This window comes from Maniola jurtina, chromosome 16 (genome assembly GCF_905333055.1).
Source record: "Maniola jurtina chromosome 16, ilManJurt1.1, whole genome shotgun sequence".
Classification (NCBI taxonomy): Eukaryota; Metazoa; Arthropoda; class Insecta; order Lepidoptera; family Nymphalidae; genus Maniola; species Maniola jurtina.
Window position 1 is genome coordinate 8,459,332 of NC_060044.1, and position 24,307 is coordinate 8,483,638.

Below are 24,307 nucleotides of genomic sequence, written 5' to 3' on the forward strand. Positions count from 1 at the left end.
AGTCAGAATTAATAATGATTGATGCAGCTTTTACGGAATCGAGCTCATCCAAGAGCTACAGATTTTACGGAATCGAGCTTCTTCTTTTCTTCTCTATGGCTCTTACAGACTCTTGTTCTTGTCAATGTCAGTTATCACTTGCGTCACTCACTTGCTTGATTGTCAAATCACAAATGTCAAATCGCCAATTCGCAAACACGGAGAAGCCGAATTGCTCGTAATTTAAAGTGTTTTATACTTTTATAATGGCAAATAAAAGTGAAATTACTAACCAAAAAGTGAATCCCATAAAAGTTCCTCTTGAAACTGACCAAGGGATTTCACTGAGCGAAGAACGCAAATGGGGTCTGCCACTGAAAGAAGTTTATAAACATGGACTCTTCTTTTACAAAGGTACTAATCACAATACTCAATTATTCATGTATGTCCTTCAAGTAACTACTATAACTAAAAACAGTATATTAACAGAGGAGTATAAATGTTTATTTTACTTCCGACTCGCAATAGAAAAAAGGGATAAGTACTTATCCCTTTTTTGACTAGAAAGAGATATCTGCTTCCAGTTGATACTATTGTCTTACTATCAGGAGTTTTGGGTGATATTATATTCATGGTGTTGCATAGTCTATAAACAAATAGGGCGTTATATACATGCATTATTCTATATTTGATATAACTATTGTAGTTAATTATTAAGTCAAAGTCAAATCATTTATTCAAAGTATAGATACCATTGTACACTTTTTAACCCCCGACCCAAAAAGAGGGGTGTTATAAGTTTGACATGTGTATCTGTGTATCTGTGTATCTAAAGGGGGGGTTCCAAACGTGCCCAGGTGATTAATTAATAATGTCAATGGTATTTATTTGCAATATTATTTTATCTTTCTCCATCAGTATTGAATTGCATGTAATATAAAACTTACAACTGATTTTAAAACGATTTTCATGTTATCTATAAATGTTTTAGATTATTTTACATGTGTAAAGGGGATTCTGTAATATATTGTGAACCTCATTTATATTATTTTGGTATTTAATGTTACTATTTTGTTTGTTTCAACAAACAAAATAGTAACATTAAATATTATTAGTATTGTTTTGTTTGTGTTTGTTGTTGTTGATTTGAGCTGACACTAGTTTACAGAATCTGTTTTATTAATTTTATGTGTGGATTGTAATATAATGCAAACCTCTTTCATATTATTTTGGTATTTAATGTTATTATTTAGTTTGTTTCATATTAATTTGAGCTTATAGCAGTCTTCGGAAGCTATTTATTAAGCTCTTGTGTTATCATCACACCCTCCGAACTGCTCCACTTCCACACTCCACAGGCACCTGCTCAGTTTTGTGATAAATCTGTACACTGTTAAAATAACATTGTAGATAAAGAAGGCAAAGCCATGCATCTAAGTTATGAAGACAGGCTAAAGTTAGTAGCATACACACAACAAGCAGCTCATGGGCCTTTGGATACTAACTCAGCACCTCCTCTTGGGGTCTTGGATGTGATTGGTCGGGATCGCAGAGCGGCATGGCAGGCTTTAGGTCAAATGTCACAGGTGCAAGCTATGGCTGGATTTATACACACACTGGACAGGTATATACCATCTAATTGTTATTAAATCATTCTTAAGTGTCCATTAGCAGTAAAACTTGCAGAAGTCAATGTTATTATCATGTAAAATTTTGCAAATTTTGAAGTTTCACTTGCTAAAACTAAGCTGAAATTGACTTATGACACAGGGTATTGAGTTATGACACAGGGTATGACTTGCCAGAGCTAACTGCTGCAATTTTAATTGTTTGTTAACAGTCTTAACACTTGGGCTAGAATGTACAATCTATATATCCATACTAATATTATAAATATGAAAGTATGTCTGTCAGACATTGGTACAGAGAGAACTTACATCTTGGGGATAGATGTAGGCTATTTTTTGTCCCAGAAAATTTGAGTGTTCTTGGACTTTTTAAAAAACTAATTCCACTGGACAAAGTTGCAGGCACCATCTACATAGTTCCAATATGTAAAATTAACATGTATTCATACATTATCAACAGAATTAAAGATTATGCAATTCCATATTGTCCTACACCACAGAGAATATTGTGAAAATAATGGCTGTACTATGTAGTTTGGTTAATTTAATTTAAATGGTTTCAATATAAGTACCTAACATTTTTCAGATTATGCCCTCTTTTCAAACCATACTTAGAAGCCATACAAAAGGACTTTGAAGCCAAAAAGCAGCAAGAGTAAGTAAATAAAATTAATTAATATTAAAATCTTATTGAGGTTTGTTAATCCAAACTAATCCTATGATATATACTGATATACTAAGATCTTGAAAGGCACTGAAATAGCGTGAATACTGGAGACAGACATAGCACATTTCTATCCCAGGAAAACAATTTCCCATGGGATTCAAAAATAACCTAAACTTGTAAAAAAAAGTTGGCATAAAAAAAAATTACCTATAGGTTTTTGTGTACTTAATAAAAATACGTTATTTATAGGTTGAAAAAAGCTGAAGAAGAAAAAGCTCATATGGAACTACAAAATAGAATAATATTAGAGAAACAAAAACAAGAAAGTACAAAATTAACAGAGGAACAACAAGTGTATGTGTTTTATACTCATTCTTTTATTAGGTGGCAAGCAACATTATGTGATTAATGAATTAATTAATATTTTTAGGGTTCCATACCTCAAAAGGAAAAAAGGAACCCTTATCTTTGTTGTCTGTCTGTCAGGAAACTTATAGGGTACTTCCAGTTGACATAGTATCATGAAATTTGGTAGGTAGGTAGGTCTTATAGCACAAGTACAGGAATAAATCTGAAAACCGCGAATTTGTGGTTACATCATTTAAAAAAAAATTAAATGTGTTTCAATTTTCAAAATAAGATAACTATACCAAGTGGGGTATCATATAAAAGGGCTTTACCTGTACATCCTAAAACAGATTTTTATTTATTTTATGTATAATAGTTTTTGATTTGTCATGCAAAATGTCAGAAAAAAATACCCAAGTACGAAACCCTCAGTGCGCGAGTCTGTCTCGAACTTGGCCGGTTTTTGTTAATCTAAAATAATATCTTTAGAATAAGATTTGGTCACTGACCTCTACTAATACAAGTATGCTGGACCTGCTATAACTGACCTGTGTATGAAGCAACTTGATTTTCGCTACTATGGCGCTGATAGCAGCAGTGAGCGTCATGTGACATACTCGGAACTGCATGTTAGTGAGATATGTCTGTCAACACTAAGATTGTTTGACACAAAGTTGTCAATTTTAATTTCTGTTATGTCAACACTAAGACTATTTGACACAAAGTTGTCAATTTTGATTTCTGTTATGCTTGGTAGGACGTTACGAATTGCCATTTAAAAATAACTCATTTTACATGGCACACCTGTTCCAGCAAACATGTATTAGTATGTAGATTTTAGGTAAATTTTTTTTTTTTTTTTTTTATATAACCATAAAGTACTGACAGCAGTACTTTATTAGAATTACAATCTAGCCTACGAGTAAAGCTAATAAGTAATATTATGTTAACCTAAACTTATAAAAGTACTTATATCTAAGAGTCAGTCCATTGACATATTTCTTAGTTTATCGTTAGTTATTATTTATGACACTTTGTTCTTGTGTTCATTATTTTAGGTAATAATAAAATAAAATAGGCACTTGGCTCAAATTTTTTGTATACCTGGATCGAGACTAGTAATTGGCTAGTCCCAAGTATGTAGTCAGTCTAACATCAATGAAAAATTCAATATTACATAATCTTTATAAAGTTTTTTCATTTCAGACAAAGGATAAAAGATGCCCTAAACGCACAAACATACGAGCAGTTCCTTCAGTACGCTCAACAGCAATTCCCTGGTAATTACGATCAACAGGCAATTCTGATCAGACAACTACAAGATCAGCATTATCAACAGTATATACAACAGTTAGCCGTTGACCAGCGGCTTGCAAACTCAAATCTTAACTATAAAGAGGAGTCTGATGATGAGAATGATAATGAAAAAGAGGAGAAGGATTGCAATTTGAATGATAGCGATCCAGCCATTATGGATAATAAGTGAGTGATTTTTTTTTATTTTAAGGTAGCAGACAGACAGACAACACATTTTCTTATATTAATTTTTATGTGAATACTAGAAAACTTCGGATTGCTTCAACTATTCCCCAGTGTGCCTTAATCCTTTGATGTTAAAGATGTTTTAGATGCATTAAATTTGTTAGCAGAGCTATGCAGACTTCAGAGAAGACTGAAATAATCGATTATAATGAAGAGTCGCGAGAAGAGGAATCAGATGGTGATGGTAAGTTGAAATAAGTTTAGAAAGCTGAAATAATTTTTTGGTCTGGTGGAAGGCTTCGGCCGTGGCTAGTTACCACCCTACCGGCAAAGCCGTGCCGCCAAGCGATATACCGTAATGGCATGATGCCGTGTAGAAACCAAAGGAGTGTGGGTTTAATGAAAACTGCCATACCCCTTCCAGATTAGCCCGCTTCCATCTTAGACTGCATCATCACTTTGCACCAGGTGAGATTGCAGTCAAGGGCTAACTTTTGTCTGAATAAAGTTTGTTTTAAATTGGAGATAAATAAAATTTTGTACCACTTCAGGCTCAAGGAATATGCTTTATTTTGATTTACATGCCAACTATTTAAGGTGGATGCGTCGGGTCTGCCCGCAAAATTCAAATTTAATTTGGTTTTTCGCAATTTGTAAACTAATACGACAAAGTAGGCTTATGGCACTTTAATTGCGCCAATGCAATGGCAGTATCATCATCACAAGTTTATATAAAAATCTTTACTTGAAAGGGTTCAGTTTAAGAAATTAGCTCTAGTATCAACTATAAATCACAAATTAGTCGATACTAGAGCTAGTTTACAAAAAAAATATTTAAATTTCAAAATCGCCATACTTACCAAAACACTCAATTTTAAAATTATATACCATCGCAATTTAAGTATTAATATTGTTAATTAATTTAGTATTAATAAAATTGTTTCAGACCTGGTATCGCCAGTCGAAGACGCTCGTATGTGGACACGTGGCGATATAGTTCAGTTCAAAGAATCGGCCCGCGCCAGTGGGGGCAGGCTCACTGTGGGCCACGGGGAGACCATCACTGTGAGGGTGCCCACTCACCATAGAGCAAGGTGTCTCTGCTACGAGTTTGCTACTGACAACTACGATATAGGTATTTTTTGCCATATCGCCATATTCGATTTGTCATAATTGTTGTAGTATAAGTAACAATAAAAATATATACGCTATCTTTTGAACGTAACATAATGGAATATTTTGGTAGTTTAACGTTAAACATTTACGGGCGTATCCATAGAGTTCTCTTTAACTTTGCTCAGATTTAAGATCCAGTTATAACGACACAGCCAGCCAGTTGTATAATGCTGTCTCGTTCTAACAAATGTCTTGAGTCTGAGCAAAGTTAAAGTATACTCTATAGATACGCCTGTTAGTGACAGTAATCGTCCCTGGTTGTAGGTTTTGGCTTGTACTTCGAGTGGAGCAAGTCGCCCACGTCGGAAGTGACCGTGCACGTCGCCGAGAGCGACGACGAGGACGACGCCGACGACGACAACGACGATGAAGGTAACACAACTATTGCAACTTATGAATGACAGAGACACTTTTGTTATGGTTAGATTTTATCTTTATAGGTCCATTCAATTACAGGATAGAAAAAAGTAAAAGACCCCAAAAATTCACGACTTGAGATTTCTCAGCCGTTTACATTACCGCACTTATGTGTTAATTAAATATTGCCACACATTTGTGATAATTGAATATGGCTGCACTTGTGTGATAATTAAATATTATCGCACTGTCTCCGTAGCTGCTCAACTTTGTGGTATTTTATCGCACTTAGTGGCATTTTTATCGCTGTAATAGTGGTGATAATAGTCCAGAACACTTAATAGTACCTTACAGATAAAGACGCTTACACGCGGCTCAATAGAGTGCAATTCAGCTCGCATAGAATTGCGTCTAAAATTGAACAAATCGAAGGGAATCGGAAACTGCCGGCGGCTCGCACCACTGTAGGTGTATTCCTAGAGTCACTTGACCACAGACTATGTGAGCTCGTTCTGGTAACAGTAAATCGTATTACAGAATATACGATACACGAGTCGGCGGACCCGGAAATGGGCGCGGAGCGGCGCGCGCTGAGCAGCGCCCGGCCGCCCGTCAGCCTCATCGTGCCCATCTACAGGCGGGACTGTCACACTGAGGTGAGGAACATTTATACTAATTATTATTATTGTACGGAAGCGGCAGTAGCGTGCAGTCCATAGAGGCATAGAAGCACTGCTTACCCTCTTATTTCGATTCACACTTGGCTGGTTTTATAATGCTTGCCCTGTTTTAAAAAGCTGTGCAGTGCGTTGTGGGTTCAACCGTAGGGACCCGCTGGTCCAACCATGGTATCTTGATATCTGAGGTGTACACTTTGTTAGCACGATTCAGACTTCTTAAGTGAGAGATTGAAGATATCTGTGGCGGCATCAGTTACATCGAGTTACATCTCAGGCTTGCAGTGGATGATCGCTGTATAATCCTTTTTCGAGTAATTCTAGTGTTCGTATGTGGAGACCGCCAGATAATGTTTTCCTGACTGACTTTTAGCTACGGTTGGCAATTTCAACTGTGACCAACAATCTACGTGGAGATATTTTCTCTCTCTTATGACGAGGGGACAGCAATCTCATATGACTGGAGAGGTCAAGCGCAGCATCAATTACGGCTTTACATGCTCCAAAGCATACTGCGGTGGAGTGTAAAACCACCAACTTCAGTGCTACCTGTAATTATACTATGTAGTAAATTATGTTTAGAGTTTAATTATAACCAATGTGTCTAATTTCAGGTATACGCTGGTTCCCACACGTACCCTGGCGAAGGAGTCTATTTATTAAAGTTCGATAACACTTACAGCCTGTGGCGATCTAAAACTTTATATTACAAAGTATATTATACGCAATAGATTATTATTATATAAATAATAATAAAATAAACAGATTAATATTATAAATAAATGTATTAGAGATTTTATAATAGCACTATATGAATTGAATAATTTTAACGCATTTCATGGGTGTGTCTGAAAATAATGAGTTTTGTTCAGAAATTCAAATGTTAAGTAGTATAAAAGTCATAGTAGTTTTGTAGTTTAAAAGAAATGCTCTGTTCCCTGTCATTTAACTAGATTATTAAAAACATTATTTATTAAAACCTGACTGGTGTCCCATTTGGTTAGTTTGATAGCTACAATGTGACGATCGCAACCACCTCAGATTGGTGTACAGTACCACTATTTGCTAAAATGCACAGTTGTAGCATAAATTGAGCCAATCACTACAGTTGCGGTTTAACTATAATATGCTTTCGTGCTGGTATTTATTTCCACAATACAATAATTATTGTAATAACTAACGTTTTAAAACCGAATATAATGAGAACTAATCTACCACTTATGAAATGAAATGTGTTAAAATTATTATAGATCAAGTAACCAATTAGGAACATGACAATTCGTTTAAAAAATATAAATAAATAAATTATTATTATTAAACGTATGGATTACATACTGCCATTAATACTTATTGTGCAATAGGAGTCATGAAGCTTGGTTAATAAAACAGTTAAATATAATTATTCATAATAATTAAGTTTAAAGTAACAAATATATATATTTAATTAGTATCTCAACGGTTATATGTTTTGTATTGTATTTAAATTTATCCTGCGTTAGAAAAAGAGACATTTTTACGATTCTTGTATAAATCAGAACTTGGCTAACACCACTGTGCCGTGTCTATAGATATGAATGTTTAACTTATTAACTTTACTTTTATTATTTCAAAATCTATTCTATTGTTATATTAAAATATCTACATAAAATCTTTAGATCCAAGTCTGTCTGTGTCTAAAACTATTTTTACTACTCATAGACAGTGATAATGGTACTAATTCGGTTGTGCATCTCATCTAAATTAAAATTGACAGATCTAAATGTAGTCCAATCTTATTCTGCATAAAATATTGTGAAAACGAGGACATTTACTAACTGTGAATTCAGTTTAGAGGTTCTGCATAATCGAATCAGCGCTATACGTAATCGTATTCTAAATGATATTTGTTATAACTTGTAGTAACTGTGCCATCCAAAACTAACTATTCGTTATTAGCGTTTTTAAATTGTCGTGAGTAATATTCAAACAAAAAAAAAAACAGTTAAACTCACGTATTTTTTTTGGAGTATGCCGGACTTATTTAGAATCAGTCTGGTACATCGATAGTCTGGGGTAGCATATTTAAGAGCCTATTCACACCATGCGTCTCTGAGCAATCTAATCTTAACAGACGAGTTCTAAACTAGTCGGGAATACTGAGACAAAATTTACTTGCTGTTTATTGTTATGTTTATTCGTCTTTTGTTATTACTATTGTTAAGAAGTAACAACGTACTTAATACATACCAGTTCCACTATATTATTATGAATAGGTACCTACTCCCTCTTAAAACATTTGATTCAGTATTTCTAACATAAACTTTCATATTCAATTAAGTTCGTAAAGTGGCTCACTTATTCTCACTGACAAAACCGTACAGTAGACCACAGTAGATTATTACCACATAGTAAAATATTACCGCACGATATAAGCAGGTGGCCTGCTTATATCGTGCGGTAATATTTTATCATCGCACGAGTGTGGTAATATTTTTGTAAATGACCAACATGGACCCCCAAAGAACAAAACTTTTGAAACCATTATCTTTTATAGTGGTATTTTATAGATTTCTATCTTAAAAATTGCGTTCGTATTCCTGTTTAAATTTTGTTAAAAATAATACTTTATTGGTTCCTAGCTTTTGTTAAGAATAATAATAATTATTATTGCTTAGATAAACGAGAATCATAATAAATTAGGTACGTTAGGTATGTCAAATGTGTTGAATGTAAAATTGTTTAAGTATTGATATAGCCAACGAAAGGTTTAAACATTTATAAACTCATAGTATACATTAATTGTTTAGTATTACAAGTTATTTGTAAGCATTTATTTAGACTAACTTAAATGTCTAATAATTTATTGGAATAATATGATAGTCATAGAAAATTAATAGAAGAATAATTATATGGGTATGAGTTAAAATTTTGTTTGCATACCATATATATTTATAAAAAGGTTCTTCAAACTGGGCTAAGTTTCAACTACCGATGTATAATGATGTTAGTTTTGAGTTCTCACACCTGTGTAGTAGAGCCTTAATGCTGATCGCACATTTCAGCTTCGTCGAGCACCACGCGACGCAAATTTTCCCTATATTTTGTACTGCACTGACCAGTGATTCGTGAGTTTATTATATTATTTATTAATCTGTGCCAGTGACTGTTGTTTATGGGCTATATTCGTAATTCGAATTTGCTATAGAAATGCGGCACCGAGCACGCATTTCAGCACTATAGAGTAGGTACCTACTATGTCCAGCCTACTGATTCGCTAACTCAGTGTTCTCTCTTGAATGATAGCCACCATGCTCATTTTACTATTTTTAATACCTCAAAGGTTGTCTATGAAAAAACATTCTAATATCACTCAGTGAAACAGCAATATAGAACCAACCATTGTCAAATGAGCTTGGTGGCTTTGATTCAGTGTTTTTTTTAGACACTGAGTTAGCGAATCACTCCCCTGTACTGTAAGATGCGTTTCTTCTGGCTTACTTTGCAATGTGCGATCATCTACTAATGAAATTGTTCTGTAGGTTCTGTTATATCATAATATTCTTATCCTTCATAAAATAATGCCGAGAGTGTAATTTTCAATAAGAACTTGTATCATACAACGTTTTACAATACATTTCTGAGTAAAAACAGTTAAATAAACTGGCTGGCTGAAAAAACTGGCTAAGTTAAATCTATACAGCTACATTTTCATCAGACAACTTTGGCATTTTCGATTTAAAATAACTTAAAAGTAAACGCGCACGGAATTCCATTCTTAAAAATGAGTTGTTAATATTAATATTACGTCATGTAGTTAGTAAGAAACAGAGTTTTTAATATTCTATTTTACTAATTACATACTTTGGTATTTAAGAACACCACGATGAAGATGACGGCTCTGAAACAACTGTTCCGTGTGGTTGCCATTATATTACCGCACTAGTGCGAATAATAATTTTCCCGCACGGCTTCGAAACTGTGCGGTAATGTTTTTCAATACATTTGCTCATAAAATTCACTTTCATTGCTAGTAAACACGGCTTGTAAGTTAAAGAAAGAAAGAAAGAAGAAAGAAAGAAAACTTTTTTATTTGATCACTACATCACATTACAATACAATATATCTTAAAACTAATTGAATGAACATCTATATAATATTATTATACTTATAAGTTAATATATACTAAAGTTAAAACAACATGGGTGCGAGTTTTGCCAAGTTATTTTTAATTCGGTAAGTCTATACTTATTTTTTTAAAGTATTGTAGCAGGTAGTTTTATTATTTAAATAAATCATCAAAATTATAAAATGGAGCGTTTTAGTTTTTGGTCATTTTGAAATTTTGATAAGTTTTTCTGTTTTTCTTTAAGTATGAGTGGTTTATGAGGTAGAGAGTAAAATGGCATTGATTCCGTCCGATGTTTTGAATGAGGAGGAAATCGTACAAAATGATCTTTTGTTTTTTAGATCTCTAGGTTTGTTACCTGTTTTCTTATTGAAAAACGTCGTATGATACACAGGCGTTAAGATTATTACAAACTCGCCTCCGGCTCGGGCTAACAAGCGTCAGCTCGTTTGTAATAACCTAGCTACCGCCCTCGTACCGCAATGTACTATTATTGCATACACTCGAAGTTTTCGTCCGTTTAATATTAGCATGTAACCCTCCTATTCTCTAGCTGCATACATAGTTAAGTCATAAAAGGTCATTATTGTAACTTTCAGTCCCTCAATGAAAAACCGATACAAAAATAAACAAATTATTATAGTTCTATTCTACTGGTTTTATTTAATATTATGCGCCCTTTACACGCCTAAGCTAAAAAATAAAGGTGATTTTTTTTTGAATGAAAAGATCTAGTAATAAAAGAGTTCGGATAAATAAATAAAGTAGTTAATTGTTTATCAAAGAAAAATAAAAATATGTTTTTCGGAATAACCGTTTAAAAATACGGGAATCCATCGTATGGTTTTTATTTTATAGCATATATCACATATGGTGTCAAGTCAAACTTACCTTCCGTGGCAATTATTTCTTTTTTTTCAATTGTCATTTGTGATAGGTTTATTAGTCTGTGATCCTTATTGTCAATTTCAAGTGAAATTTATTTGTCAACAAGCTGTCAGTCGCGATGTTATTATTTTTCATTATTTCATTTTAAACTTTTGTAGATTCAAATTCAATAAAAATGTTACAAAGATTACTTTGTAAAAGTTTAAACATTAAAGTATTTGGTGGCCAGATAAATTTACTGTTTAAGTTACCACCTTCGAGTCATTCCTGTGAACAATGTAGATTCAGGTTATTCTCTAGTCAGAAACTTTCAACTTTACGAAATAATTACGGCAGGACGTTATTCCTAGGAAAGGATGTATATTTTGGGAGACCTAGGTACTATACTAGCCAAGTTGATGCTCAGAAAAAAAATGAACACATCGAAACCATCAAAGATAAGACAGTGATAGCGACCTCAAAGAAGATAAACGTAAAATTAAAGCCTTCGGAGTTGAAGAGACTGCTTTCTTTGGCAGAGCCAGAAAAATGGACCCTTGCTGGTAAATAATCATTTTATTTTATAATTTTATGCAAACTTTGAATATTTTTTTTAGAATTGAATGAGCTTTTTAGAAAGCACATACTACTTATTTAAGCTTCACTACTTTAATTTAAATCATTCTTAAATTTCTTCACTTGTCTACTTAGTACCTAGTTAAGTAATTAAAAGTAACATTTCATCAAAATGTGTTGTCTGGGAAGAGTTTCCTATTTACTCAGCTGTGGCAATAAGTAGCAATTACTAAAGTATTTAATATATGTAGAACTAGAGAATGCCCATGACTATGTATGGCCACATGTCTTTAGGTTTTTAAAAATCTCATGGAACTTAGAATTTCTGGGATAAAAGTACCCTATATCTAAGATGCAAGCTAACTCTGTACCAAAATATAGATGCTGCCAGAGAATCCACTCACTTGGATTTAGGTTTTATATTATGCAATGCAGCATAATATAAAACCTAAATCCAAGTGGGCAGTTCCAAGCAATCCATTTTGATTGACTACAAATGTATCTCAAAAACTGATCCTCATTCATATAAGCATTCAGACATTGAGCAATGAACAAACATTTTTTTATTGGAAAAGCTGTAATTTAAATACAGGGTAAGTTTTTGACTTGGGGTAATTATTTCAGGTGCTATTGGATTCCTCTTAATATCTTCCAGTGTGACAATGGCAGTACCATTTTCATTGGGCATGGTGCTGGACATTATATACAGTGGCACAAATGACCTCATATCAGCTAGGGAGAAACTAGATCAGTTGTGTCTGGTGCTATGTGGAGTCTTCTTCGTTGGTGGATTTTGCAACTTCGGCAGAGTTTACTTGATGTCAATATCTGGTAAAATATGGTATCTGCACTAAGGTGGACTTACACTAGCCTTTTAAATGAGTTTAAGTTAAATTTTCTAACCATGTCCTTTTCTTATAAACCCTAGAATAAGCTTGACAAAAATGGATTGAATTGAAAACCTCCTACTTTTTGGAAGTTGATTAAAAACTTTAAAACAGCATTACAAACTTTAACTGAACCAAATTAAGCAGTTTGATGCAAGTGGGCCTACAGGATTCTGATTAGGGTCCACCTTCACTGATGTCTGATATTTTATCATGATTGATAAAAAATACTTTTCATTGATTTAACAGATGTGTGAAGGCCCACCCTGTGTGGAATACTGGACTATATTTTCCAAAAATCCTTCAAGTCAGTCAAATCATGTTTATACATGAAAACTGACAAAGTAATCTTCTTGGAATTTAGCACAGGGAAGGCTTGAACTGCAAATAATATCCTAAATTTGAATAACTTTGATATAGTAGAATGTTAGGCATCAACTTATAATCGATGCCTAACATTTTCTATATAATGTACAAATTATGATAATGATTTGGCACCATTCTTATGAGTTGACCCCAGTAGATAAAATGACTATTTACTCTGAATGCTAATACATTTAATCATGCTTAGTAACCAATATAAACATTTTTATCATAAGTATAGGTTTTTTAAGTGTTCTTTGACTATTAGTTAGTTAATTAATATTATCAAATGGTACATTTAAACACAGCATAACAAAGTAGGACAGAAATGCTACGTGCTTCACAAAAAATTACTAGATAAGCTGTTTTTTTATACTGGTTCCTAAGTAATAAGTATCACTATGAAAACAACTTATATAATATGAATAGTCCTGGTAGTAGAGGGCATGTGCAATCCTGTTATGAGGACCATATACCTACTATCAATTGATGTAAGCTCACAAGGGGCAAGGATTAATATTTTTGATGTTACTAGTTAACTTCCTGATTTTTTTACTTATTTTTTTACTCCTAACATTGACAAATCTTCAGATTCAAACCAATACCACAATAACCAATGGGTGAATACCTTGATTTTGTTAAGCTCAGAAATCTTCTTAGAGAATCGCGTAAGCGAAGCGTTTTTCCTGGTGCTTTAAGCCTTCTTCAGCTATGTTTTCATTCGTATCATGATTTTCTTGTCAGTTCGTGGTAACAAACGTCCTACGGGCCGCATGTAGCCTCTTACACGTTCCAGCGAGAATCTACTTGTTTTTAAGACAGTTAAGGAAAAAATAGAATATTATTTTTCAGTCTGTCTCAGAACTGTTGAGGCAAATTCACGGTTTTCGGATTTATTCCTTTACTTGTGCTATAAGACCTAGCTACCTGCCAAATTTCATGATTCTAGGTCAACATGAAGTACCCTATAGGTTTTCTTGATAAGACACGACGGACGGACGGACAGACAGACAGAGAGACACAACAAAGTGATCCTATAAGGGTTCCATTTTTCTTTTTGACGTACAGAACCCTAAGAATACATTCTACATTTGGAGTCTGCAATATCACAAAACTAGGACACATTAAAAAATGTCTTATCGTACTTTTTCAGGTCAAAGAATGACGCAAGCACTTCGTAAACAAGTGTTTGCGTCTATAATGCGCCAAGAGCCGGCGTGGTTCGCTAAGACATCCACTGGAGAGTTAGTCAATAGACTATCAGCTGATACTCAGCTGGTTGGACGCAACCTTAGTTCAAATGTTAGCGATGGGTTGAGATCGCTGTTTATGGTTGGAGCTGGCACTGGAATGATGGTAAACAACTTTTTTTTTTTAATTCAACTACAGGTAAATCCTCGACTGTAATCTCAACTGGTGGTAAGTGATGAGACAGTCTAAGATGGTAACGGGCTAACCTGGGCAGGTATAGTTTTTATAACCCATACCCCATCGTACCGGAACGCCAAGTCACTTGGCGGTAGGGCTTTGCTGGTAGGGTGGTAACTAGCCACGGCCGTAGCCTCCCACCAGACCAGACCAGAGAGAAATTTAGAAAACAAGCTGAAACAGACAAATTTGTATGGTACAATGTGCAGCATGCAATATGCACCGCTCCTCCCATTACTAAAGAAGCAGGAAAAGCGAGTAATACACACCACCAACACACAAACATCATTGAATCCTATACTTTCTAAAGATGTGATTTCTGGATTTATGAATGTTCAAATTAGATCCAAGTTTTGACCTCTTGCACATAAACATGCTGATAAATAACAAAGTAAAAATTAGTATTTTTTTATTTACAGTTCTACATGTCACCGTCCCTAGCCCTAATAGGGTTGTGTGTAGTTCCTCCTGTATCGATGTTAGCTATTATTTACGGTCGATTCGTGCGGGGCATCACTAGGCAGTTGCAAGACGCTTTAGCAGAGACTAGTGAGGTACGTAACAATAAACCCACTTATAGTTCTTCTTTCTTAGATCTTAAGTTCATGCAGCCAATCTCAATGAAGACTGGTCATCTATGCAGGAAATAATATGAAAGAAAATTTATTTGTTGTTGTCGTGTACATACTAAAGGCATACAAAAATATGGTCAAAAAAAGCATACAAATGTAACATTTTCATTTGTGGTAATAGTGCATAAGTGTGTGTGCAAACACCGGCACACTCTATTCCCTTATCTCATAGTCTGATGGGACGGCAACCCAACATGACTGGAAACAGATCAGGCGCATGACAAACACCTTCACGTGCTCTCTGGGGCACGTAGGGGTTAACATCGCCAACATCCCTAGTCCGTGTTGCCACTAAGAATTTCTTGACTGAAAAACAACTTTTTGCCCGACCCGGGTCTCAAACTCTGAATCTCACAATCTGCAGCCAAAAGAATTAGCAACTAAACTAACGAGGCATAATAATTATAGTATTATTATTCCATACTAATATAAATGCGCTTTGTCTGTCTGCTAGCTTTTCACGACTCATCCGTAGTTTAACCGATTTTGACGAAAGGCTAAAGTAGACAGACAGTCAGACACACTTTCACATTTATAATAGTATGGAAGTATGGATTATGACTTATTATTATTTTATTGTGTTTTTTTCTTTTACAGTTAGCTGAAGAAAAAATATCGAATATAAAAACAGTGAAATCCTTTAGTAAGGAAAAGAGCGAATGCGAGTCGTACGCACAAAGAATAGAAACACTATTGAATTTGGCTTATAAAGAGTCCTTAGCAGTTGGTAGTTTTTACGGTTTGGTAAGTACAATTCTTAATGAATCACAGTAGCTTATGCCCGCGACTTCGTCCGCGTGGCCTACACAAATTTCACATCCCTTTTATCCCCTTAGGGGTTGAATTTTCAAAAATCTTCTGAAATGGTTGAACAAATTTCCATCAAATATAGCTAAAACCATCTCTATTAAATAGACTTCCGAATAAAAGAAACCGGTCCATCCGTTTGAGCGCTACAATGCCACAAACAGATACACAGATGTAGGTACACACGTTAAACTTATAATACCCCTCTGCGTCGGACATTAAATAGGGCCTTGTAAGTTGACAAACACACGAATGGACACCAAAGTGACCTTATAAGGGGTCATTCTTCCATTGTGGGGTACTTAAGCCCAAAACACCGCTTGATTTTTTAAATCCATGTGGCCTAAGACACAGGCATCATCTTAGATTTGGTATATTTTCAGACAGGCCTAGCTGGCAACACTATAATAATCCTAGTGCTGTACTATGGTGGGGGAATGGTGGCGACTGAACAGTTGACGGTTGGCAACCTCACCTCCTTTCTGCTGTACGCGGCCTATGTGGGCATCAGTATCGGAGGCTTGAGTAGTTTTTATACGGAGTTGAACAAGGGTATGGGCGCTGCGACCAGACTGTGGGAAATTATTGACAGGGAACCTAAGATACCAGTTATAGGTAAGTTCTTGAAGTGGAACATCTTTTTATTAGAATGGTATAAAATGGCTTTCTATCCAAGTAAACTTTCTACTACCAAATACAGATTTTTGTGGTTCATAATGGGACACTATTAAAAAATAGTTTCATTTTGAATCCTTTACTAATTTGTAGTAAGGCTAGCAACTCAAAAATATGCCATTCAAAAATAATATTTCTGCGCAAGTATACCTAGCACCTGTGCAGAAATCTTATTTTTGAATGGTGCGAAAATATCTCAGTCACTCTAAGCGCGCGTTCGTCCGCTTTTGGTTGTTGCCTACGCGCCAAGGGTTTATTAGAGCGAGATAGACGAACCTGTTGTTCTTGTATTAAAAATTCTTGTAAAAAAAAAACTATAATTTTTTATTAAAATCTTATTTTTCAGGTGGTATACGACCAAAAGAGCGACCCAAAGGCGAAATAGTATTAGAGAATGTCAACTTTTCCTACGTTGGTGCACCACTGCTAAAAGGCCTGAACCTGCATTTGAAGCCTGGGAAAAGCATAGCTTTAGTGGGGAGGTCTGGCTGCGGGAAGAGTACCGTGGCAGCCCTTATTCTTAGGCTGTACGACCCTGAAGCGGGCAGGATATTATTAGATGGGGTGGATATCAGGCAGCTGGACCCCGTGTGGCTGAGGGGTCATATAGGATACGTCAGTCAGGTAAAGTGACTGTTTAGTATATTTACATAACTAAACTTTTTTAATGAATGAATGAGTATATTTTTATTGTACACCACAAAATTAGTACAGAAAAACACATACAAAGCACAACAAAATATAGGCAGGTAGGTACAATTTGGCTGCCTTAGCGATCTCTTCCAGGCAACCAAAATGGTGCAAAGGACATAGCTATAGATGTTAGAGGTAGGTGGTGCAAGTTTATATATCTACCTAATCATATTTAATCTGTGTCAGTATCATATTTAATCTGTAAAAATGTATTGTACCTCTCTGTTTTGAACCGGAATAAAATGGACGTTTTTTATTAAAATACAACAAGATGCCTGTTGCTTTCGCCTGAGTGGATTTAAAGCCGAAAATCCCTAATAAGATTTGGCCGGAATTACCACCGAAGATCCCTAACAGTGACGGCAAATAACTTGATGCATAAGCAGCGTAGCGGAGAAAGTTTTTTTATTAGTTAGTTAATTTTTTTAAATTATATTTTGCTTTAGGAACCTGTGCTGTTCACTGGATCTATAAAAGAGAACATTCTCTATGGTGCTCTTGATGATTACGTGCCGTCTGAAAATGAAAAGGTAAGTAATGAAATGAAAATAGTTATTTATGCTACAAGTGTGGAATGATTGCGATTATAACACTGTAGCTGTCGGCAATCGACCTGCGGGTGGTGAGCTGATATGTACAGACAAAAAATCTCACGCTTTTTGAAATTCTGTACTGAAATCACGTATTCGGTTAAGAGGTTCATCGTCATCGAGGTTCGGGTAAGATGTTCATCATCATCATCATCATCATCATGATCAACCCACCACCGGCTCACTACAGAGCACGGGTCTCCTGTCAGCAAGAGAAAGGGTTTGGCCAAAGTCTACTACGCTGGTCAAGTGCGGATTGGCAGACTTTGAGAACATTATGGAAAACTCAGGCGTGAAAGTTTCCTCACGAAGTTTTCCTTCACCGTCAAAGCAAGTGATATTTTAATTACTTACTTAAAACGCACATAACTTCGAAAGTTAATAGAGGTGCGTGTCCGGGATCGAACCCATACCTCCGATTGGGAGGTGGATATCATAACCACTAGGCTATCACAGCTTATAAAGGGATATTGATGATGGTCAACTGAAATATTGTTATCAGTGTTTTGTGACGGATCCTCACTCTCACCCCCCGCCCCACAAAGGGGAGAGTGACTTGACGGGGACAAGGATGAGATAGAAAATGATTTGCAGGGAGTCAAGCAGGCGCCCCTGGAAAGAGCCCTCAAGCAAGTACCGAACGGGCGCCCTCCCGCGTTTTGGCCTATTTAAAGTTGCAAAGTTGGTGGCCATGGGAGGTGGTGGGTTGGATCCTCACTCTGAGGGGAAATTTAGCGCAAACTATTCATGAAAACTAAATTAGCAAATATTTAGAACTTTTTATTTTATAATGTTAGTAAATATTGCAGGAGCCGGCATGGTTAGTAGCAGCGAAAGCAGCTCAGCTGCAAGAGCTGGCGACGGGCAGTCGCGACGGCTGGGCGCGCGCGGTCGGCGCGGGCGGCTCGCAGCTTAGCGGCGGACAGAAACAGAGAGTTGCCATCGCACGCGCTATAGTCAAGGTGAGATCACACTAATATTATAAAGGCGAAAGTTTGTGTGTATGTGTGTGTGTGTGTATGTTTGTTGCTCCTTCACGCTAAAACTACTGGGCTGAAATTTAGGATGGAGATAGATTATACCCTGGATTAGCACATAGGCTACTTTTTATCCCGGAAAATCAAAGAGTTCCCACGGGATTTTTAAAAAACCTACATCCACGCGAACGAAGTCGCGGGCATCAGCTAGTTAATAATAATAATAATTTGTATTTATATTTATTTATTCTTCGATTTAGACTTATAAATGCGGTTAAAGTCTGATCAGTACAGTAAATTATAAAATAAGTCTACAAAATATGTTGTAGGATCTAAATAATTCTAGTTAATGATTAAAAAAAATTAATTAAGGACTGTCGTGTCAAGCCAAGACCTGCTACGAAGATCGTGTTGTCGTCTTCACTGCTGGACAGAGGTTTCTTGTAAGTCCCATACGCCACGGTTTCTCTGCCACCTAATGGCTGCGCTTTCTGATGCGAGGTTGCACCGAAAGGCGCAGCACTTTTTAACACCAACGACTAACGATTTTTCGAAGTATAGTACACGACAGGTTGTGATGACAACCGGGGTATGAGGCGGGGGGACGCCCCGCTCACCCGCGCTTGCTCGCAGCGATTTAGCGCGGAGGCTGTGCGGGTGTGCGGGGTGCCCTCGCCCCGGTTGCCATCTCAACCTGTCGCGCACTATATATGCCCTGTACTAGTCCACTGCTAGACTAAAGGCCTCTCCCAATGGGTGGGTTTGCCATTAATCACCACGCTGGGTATTCGGGTTGCGGCGGACGTCTTATCCCAATAAATAGATCAATGAATCATCTACTGCGTAGGTTCACAGTTTTAATTACAAAAAATGTAGACAAATATTTATAGTGATTATAGACTAATAATATTATTATAATTTGTAATACAAGAAATATACTGCCGGAGTTATTGTATTCAGTGAAGCAATAATGCAATCATTATTATCTGCAGGGTCGACGGTGCATTAATAATTTTTTATTTCATCACTTGTTTCCTTTGAAAAAGAAACCATTTTAATCGCTTATTTTAATTTTAATTTCTTATGACTGGTTTAAGATATACTATATGTAGGTGTATATGTGTATATTATGTTATAACTTATGTTGTCATGCACATTTGACGTACTTTTTTAGTTAAATCGATAATTTAGAATGGTTAGCAAACTTAAAACTAGCAGCGACTGTGGATTTTACGAATTTTGAAAGACCCTCTTGTTAATAATTACCAAGAAACAATTTAGTTTTGAGCTAGACATCATCCCCAATGTTTTTTAGAGTTTACCGATCGACAAACAAACAAGCAAATCTTTCCTTCTTGTAATTATTATCAGTATATATAAGAAGAATAAATAAATTGCGTGGTAAATAGCCTAGTGCTTGTGTGGGCCTTCTATTTGGGAGGTCGGGGGTTCGATCACGCACGCACGCACCTCTAACTTAAAAAAAAAAAAGAATACTAGTCACTTTTTAATCATGACTAACATTCCCATTTCCCCTCCAACTCAGCGTAAAGCTTGTGCTAGGAGTGGGTACGACAATAGTGCAACGGGTGGGATTTGAACCGCCGACCTTTCGGAATTCAGTCCGCTCCTATAACCGATGAGCTATTGAGGCTAACTTCTCGGAGTTATGTGCGTTTTAAGCAATTAAAATATACAAATTGCTTTAATAGTGAAGGAAAATATAGTGAGGGAACAAGCAGCCTGAGATTTGTCGATGATATTCTAAAAGGTGTGTGAAGTCTGCTGAATTCGCACTGGGTTAGCATGGCAGGCTATGCCCTAAGCCCTTCTCACTGTGCGAGTGCTCCTGTGCTCAGTAGTGAGCCAGCGATTGGTTGATTATGATGATGATAAATATCGGAACGGAATAGATAAATTGAGAGAACTCTGTTCTTCTATTCATAATAGCGATGTATTAAGTTGTGAGTTTTTATTAGAATTCCTTATACGAAGGGTGCCTACAGAACCCTATTAGTTAATACCCAGACTCCGCTGTCCATCCGTCCGTCTGTCTGTCAGTGGGCTGTATCTGGTGAACCGTAATAATTAGAGCATTGTAACTTTTACAGAATGTGTGTTTCTATTGTCAGTATAACAACAAAATAATAAAAAATTCAAAATCGCTTACGGTGGTACGGAACCCTTCGTGTCTAAAAAGCGCTTGACCGATTTTCTTATTTGCCATTCAGCAGGTCAAGGATTTCACAGAACAAGATAATACGTGTATAATATATTCTATACCTAATTACTTGGATAAAATTGATTGATTATATTCAATTTGTTCAGTTTAGTAAACTAGGTTAGTTACCTATTTGGAGGGCGAGCACACACATTATTATTGCTTTGTTTGCACCTGACTCTTAGGCTCCGCGCAAACGAGTCACCGATGACAGCCACCGGTGACAGTCGCGCGCCCGCGCCATGTCCTTTCTCTATATAGTCGTTTTTCCTCATCACTGAGGGTTGTGACTTCTTTCCATTAATCCTATAATGGTAGGAGTTCTCTTGGGATAATAATGCGGTGGGTTCCCAGATCTTTCTGACGTCCTTTGGTACCGCGCAAATGAAGGTGGTCGGTGGCTACTACAAATTGTAACACTCTCGTACTGTAAGTAGCGAATGGCCGCCACCGGTGGTTTGTCGCGGCCACTAAGTCGCGAGTGGATGCCACTCGCACACGTCTGCGGCGATTCCATACAAAACGTGTTAAAAATCATGTAAACTGCTGTGTTCGGTGTCCTGTTTGCGCGGAGCCTAATAATTATGTTGCTTTAAAAGAAACTATAATATTATATTACATTGCAATTTTCATATTATAGAAAATCATGACTATGCTGCCAGCTTGCTCTAAAAATATTGAATAGGCTATTGAAATTTAAAACGGTGGTTAGTTACTTACCTACTTATTGTAATTTGGTTAAATTGTTTAATATAATTTATTCATAAGGTTTTCTACATTTTACCTATTTAGTGTAGTTATGGATAGCTGAACTTAGCGTCCGATCCGTTGCCCCGTTGCCACTTGATTGAAGGACAAACCAACAAACAAATGCGCTTTCGCATTTAAGATATGGGTAGTGATTAAAAACTCCCGCTACCCATAGATAGCTACTTGGTTCAGATAAAAAAGCTCGTAGCTATAGTTTTAAGTTTACGTAATTCATTATTATTATTACCATCACCACTACATAGTATTGCAAATTGGCAATCAGAAAGTGTACAATAGTACCCAATTTTAATAAATGATTTGACTATGACTTTTAGATGGAATTTCTTAGAAAACTTACATGCAAAAGTTCTAGTTTCTAAGCCGGCCAGTGTTGCTGCAGTACTTACTCGTAATAACAGACTAAATAAAATATATTTTTTTGTTCGCAGAATCCAAAAATCCTCATACTCGACGAAGCTACCTCAGCCCTAGACACGTATTCGGAATACCTAGTTGATAAAGCACTGAAAGAAATCAGCCGAGACCGAACAGTCTTGACCATTGCACACAGACTTAGCACAATACAGTCAGCCGACGAAGTCGCTGTTATAGGCGACGGGAGGATCATAGAAAAGGGACCATACACTGAACTAATGGCGAAACCAGATGGCTATTTCAGAGAGCTCATAACGCATCAGACGTTTGCCGGGACGAAGCCAAAAGACAATACAGATGTACAAAGAACCTAATAAACAATTTTTTTTTTTTTAGAAAAATGTATCTGTAATCGCAAAACGTTGTGAAAATGTTAGGCTGCGCGCACATTAGTTACCTGAACAACTGGTTGCTCGATTTATAAACTACATTGATCGTCGATTATTCGAGTAACTATGCAACCAAAATCAATTGTGTGCTGTTCGCTTGATCGCTCGTTTCAATCGACAGTTACTTATATCATAGCAGCCAATGTTCGACCAACCTAAAACAATACCGTTATAACCGTCACTGTTATTACAGAATTTTGAGTGGTTTGAGAAAAAGATATCAAGGAAAAATAGACAACACCCTATGGAACGAAACTGTAGGGGTTGGGTTAAAATATACATCTTTTATTAAGACATTTGGGACCTCTTTTATTATTTCTGAAAAGATCTTTTCAAATTTTTTTCATTTTTTTTTTAAATTTTTTCTTAACATACTTATTTATCTACCTACCGATTTCACTAGGCACTTTTATTTAAGACTTTCAAAGTGATAATGTTGCTAATACATATTTATTACATCTATAACTTCTGTTATAACTTATATGTAAATAGTTAAACGAAATATGTTGGTTGTTGTATATTTGTTTTTTAGAAAAGTAAACTTGGTGAATTGTTACTTATTACAAAATTCCACTTTGTATTTTTAATTGGATGAAACTACGAAACGAATTTCCGAAATAATCATGAATATTATAGGTATAATGTTGGATATATAAATATGTGATAAAAATATTGTACATAGGTCTAAAAAGCGATATTTAAATCATAAAAGAAAGTAGGTAATGTTTCTTAAGCTGTGTCCACACCATTAATTTTCGCCGCCTGCTACTTGTCGACACCCGCCTGTAAAGGATTCTTACCCTTTCCCTCTTTCAAAGTTTAACGTGCCCATCCATAGGAAAAGCTACCCTAGAATTATGTTTAAAAATCTTTTTCCGTGCAAAAACGTTTACACTGACGAAAATTCGTAATTCGAACAAACATCCTCATTGGTGTGGACACGGCGTAACATAAAACTTTTTTTTTCTATTTTTTTATTATTACAAATTTGAATAAAAGGCGAGCATGCTACAAGGTCAATTTATATGTGTATAGTTGCAATAAGCGCAATAGCGTTGCATTCTTTGATTATCTAAATTAGTTTGATGAGTTTGCAATCAGGATACATTGTCGACCTTTGGAATTTTGCTCTATTGACCTTCGTAACAATATCTAAATTAAAAATACTTTAAGGCACTGTTTATACAGAAGTGGTCAGTGGCGTGGACATAATCACGTCCGATGTGAATGAAGAAGTGTCCGTGCCACTCCGCCACTTCTGTATAAACGGTGCATTAAATACTTCTTTACGAAAATTAAAAATAAATAAAAATAAAACGAATGCCTATTGTACAAAAAAAACTTCTCGTGTACAATTAAATTTGAAAGAAATGAAATGAAATGAAAATTTATTTCACAAATTTAGATACACGCATTTCATGGAGTATAATATTTTATTTTATAATAAATATAATAATAATTTATATTACTTATATATTGTATTTAAATTACAGCGATGACGGGTAATGGAATATTTTAATTTATTTGATTAAACATAAATATTATGGTTGTTGTTATTTATCTGTTTTTTCCTTTAATGAAACCCTTTTCTAACGTTT

At 35.6% G+C, this 24,307-nt stretch overlaps 2 protein-coding genes across 3 annotated transcripts; both read left to right on the forward strand.

Annotated features, from left to right (window-relative positions):
- The first annotated feature begins 146 nt into the window (after positions 1-146).
- LOC123872966 (Golgi resident protein GCP60) lies at positions 147-7,952 on the forward strand. 2 transcript variants are annotated; one of them, XM_045917590.1, is made up of 10 exons: positions 147-393; positions 1,390-1,603; positions 2,194-2,262; positions 2,524-2,628; positions 3,829-4,104; positions 4,269-4,348; positions 5,051-5,239; positions 5,545-5,652; positions 6,175-6,293; positions 6,929-7,952. In XM_045917590.1, exons 1-10 carry the CDS (start codon positions 246-248, stop codon positions 7,043-7,045), a joined length of 1,425 nt encoding a protein of 474 aa, XP_045773546.1. In that variant the 5' UTR covers positions 147-245; the 3' UTR covers positions 7,046-7,952. The 2 variants fall into 2 exon arrangements, with proteins under 2 accessions (XP_045773546.1, XP_045773547.1); XM_045917591.1 differs by having other exon boundaries at positions 4,272-4,348.
- Positions 7,953-11,386: 3,434 nt separating this feature from the next.
- Positions 11,387-24,021, forward strand: LOC123872957 (ATP-binding cassette sub-family B member 10, mitochondrial). The gene is made up of 10 exons (XM_045917580.1): positions 11,387-11,849; positions 12,487-12,693; positions 14,266-14,468; positions 14,960-15,094; positions 15,770-15,916; positions 16,363-16,594; positions 17,001-17,278; positions 17,794-17,877; positions 18,747-18,899; positions 22,335-24,021. The coding sequence occupies exons 1-10, from the start codon at positions 11,483-11,485 to the stop codon at positions 22,632-22,634; spliced, it is 2,106 nt and encodes a 701-aa protein (XP_045773536.1). The 5' UTR covers positions 11,387-11,482; the 3' UTR covers positions 22,635-24,021.
- The last annotated feature ends 286 nt before the right edge of the window (positions 24,022-24,307 follow it).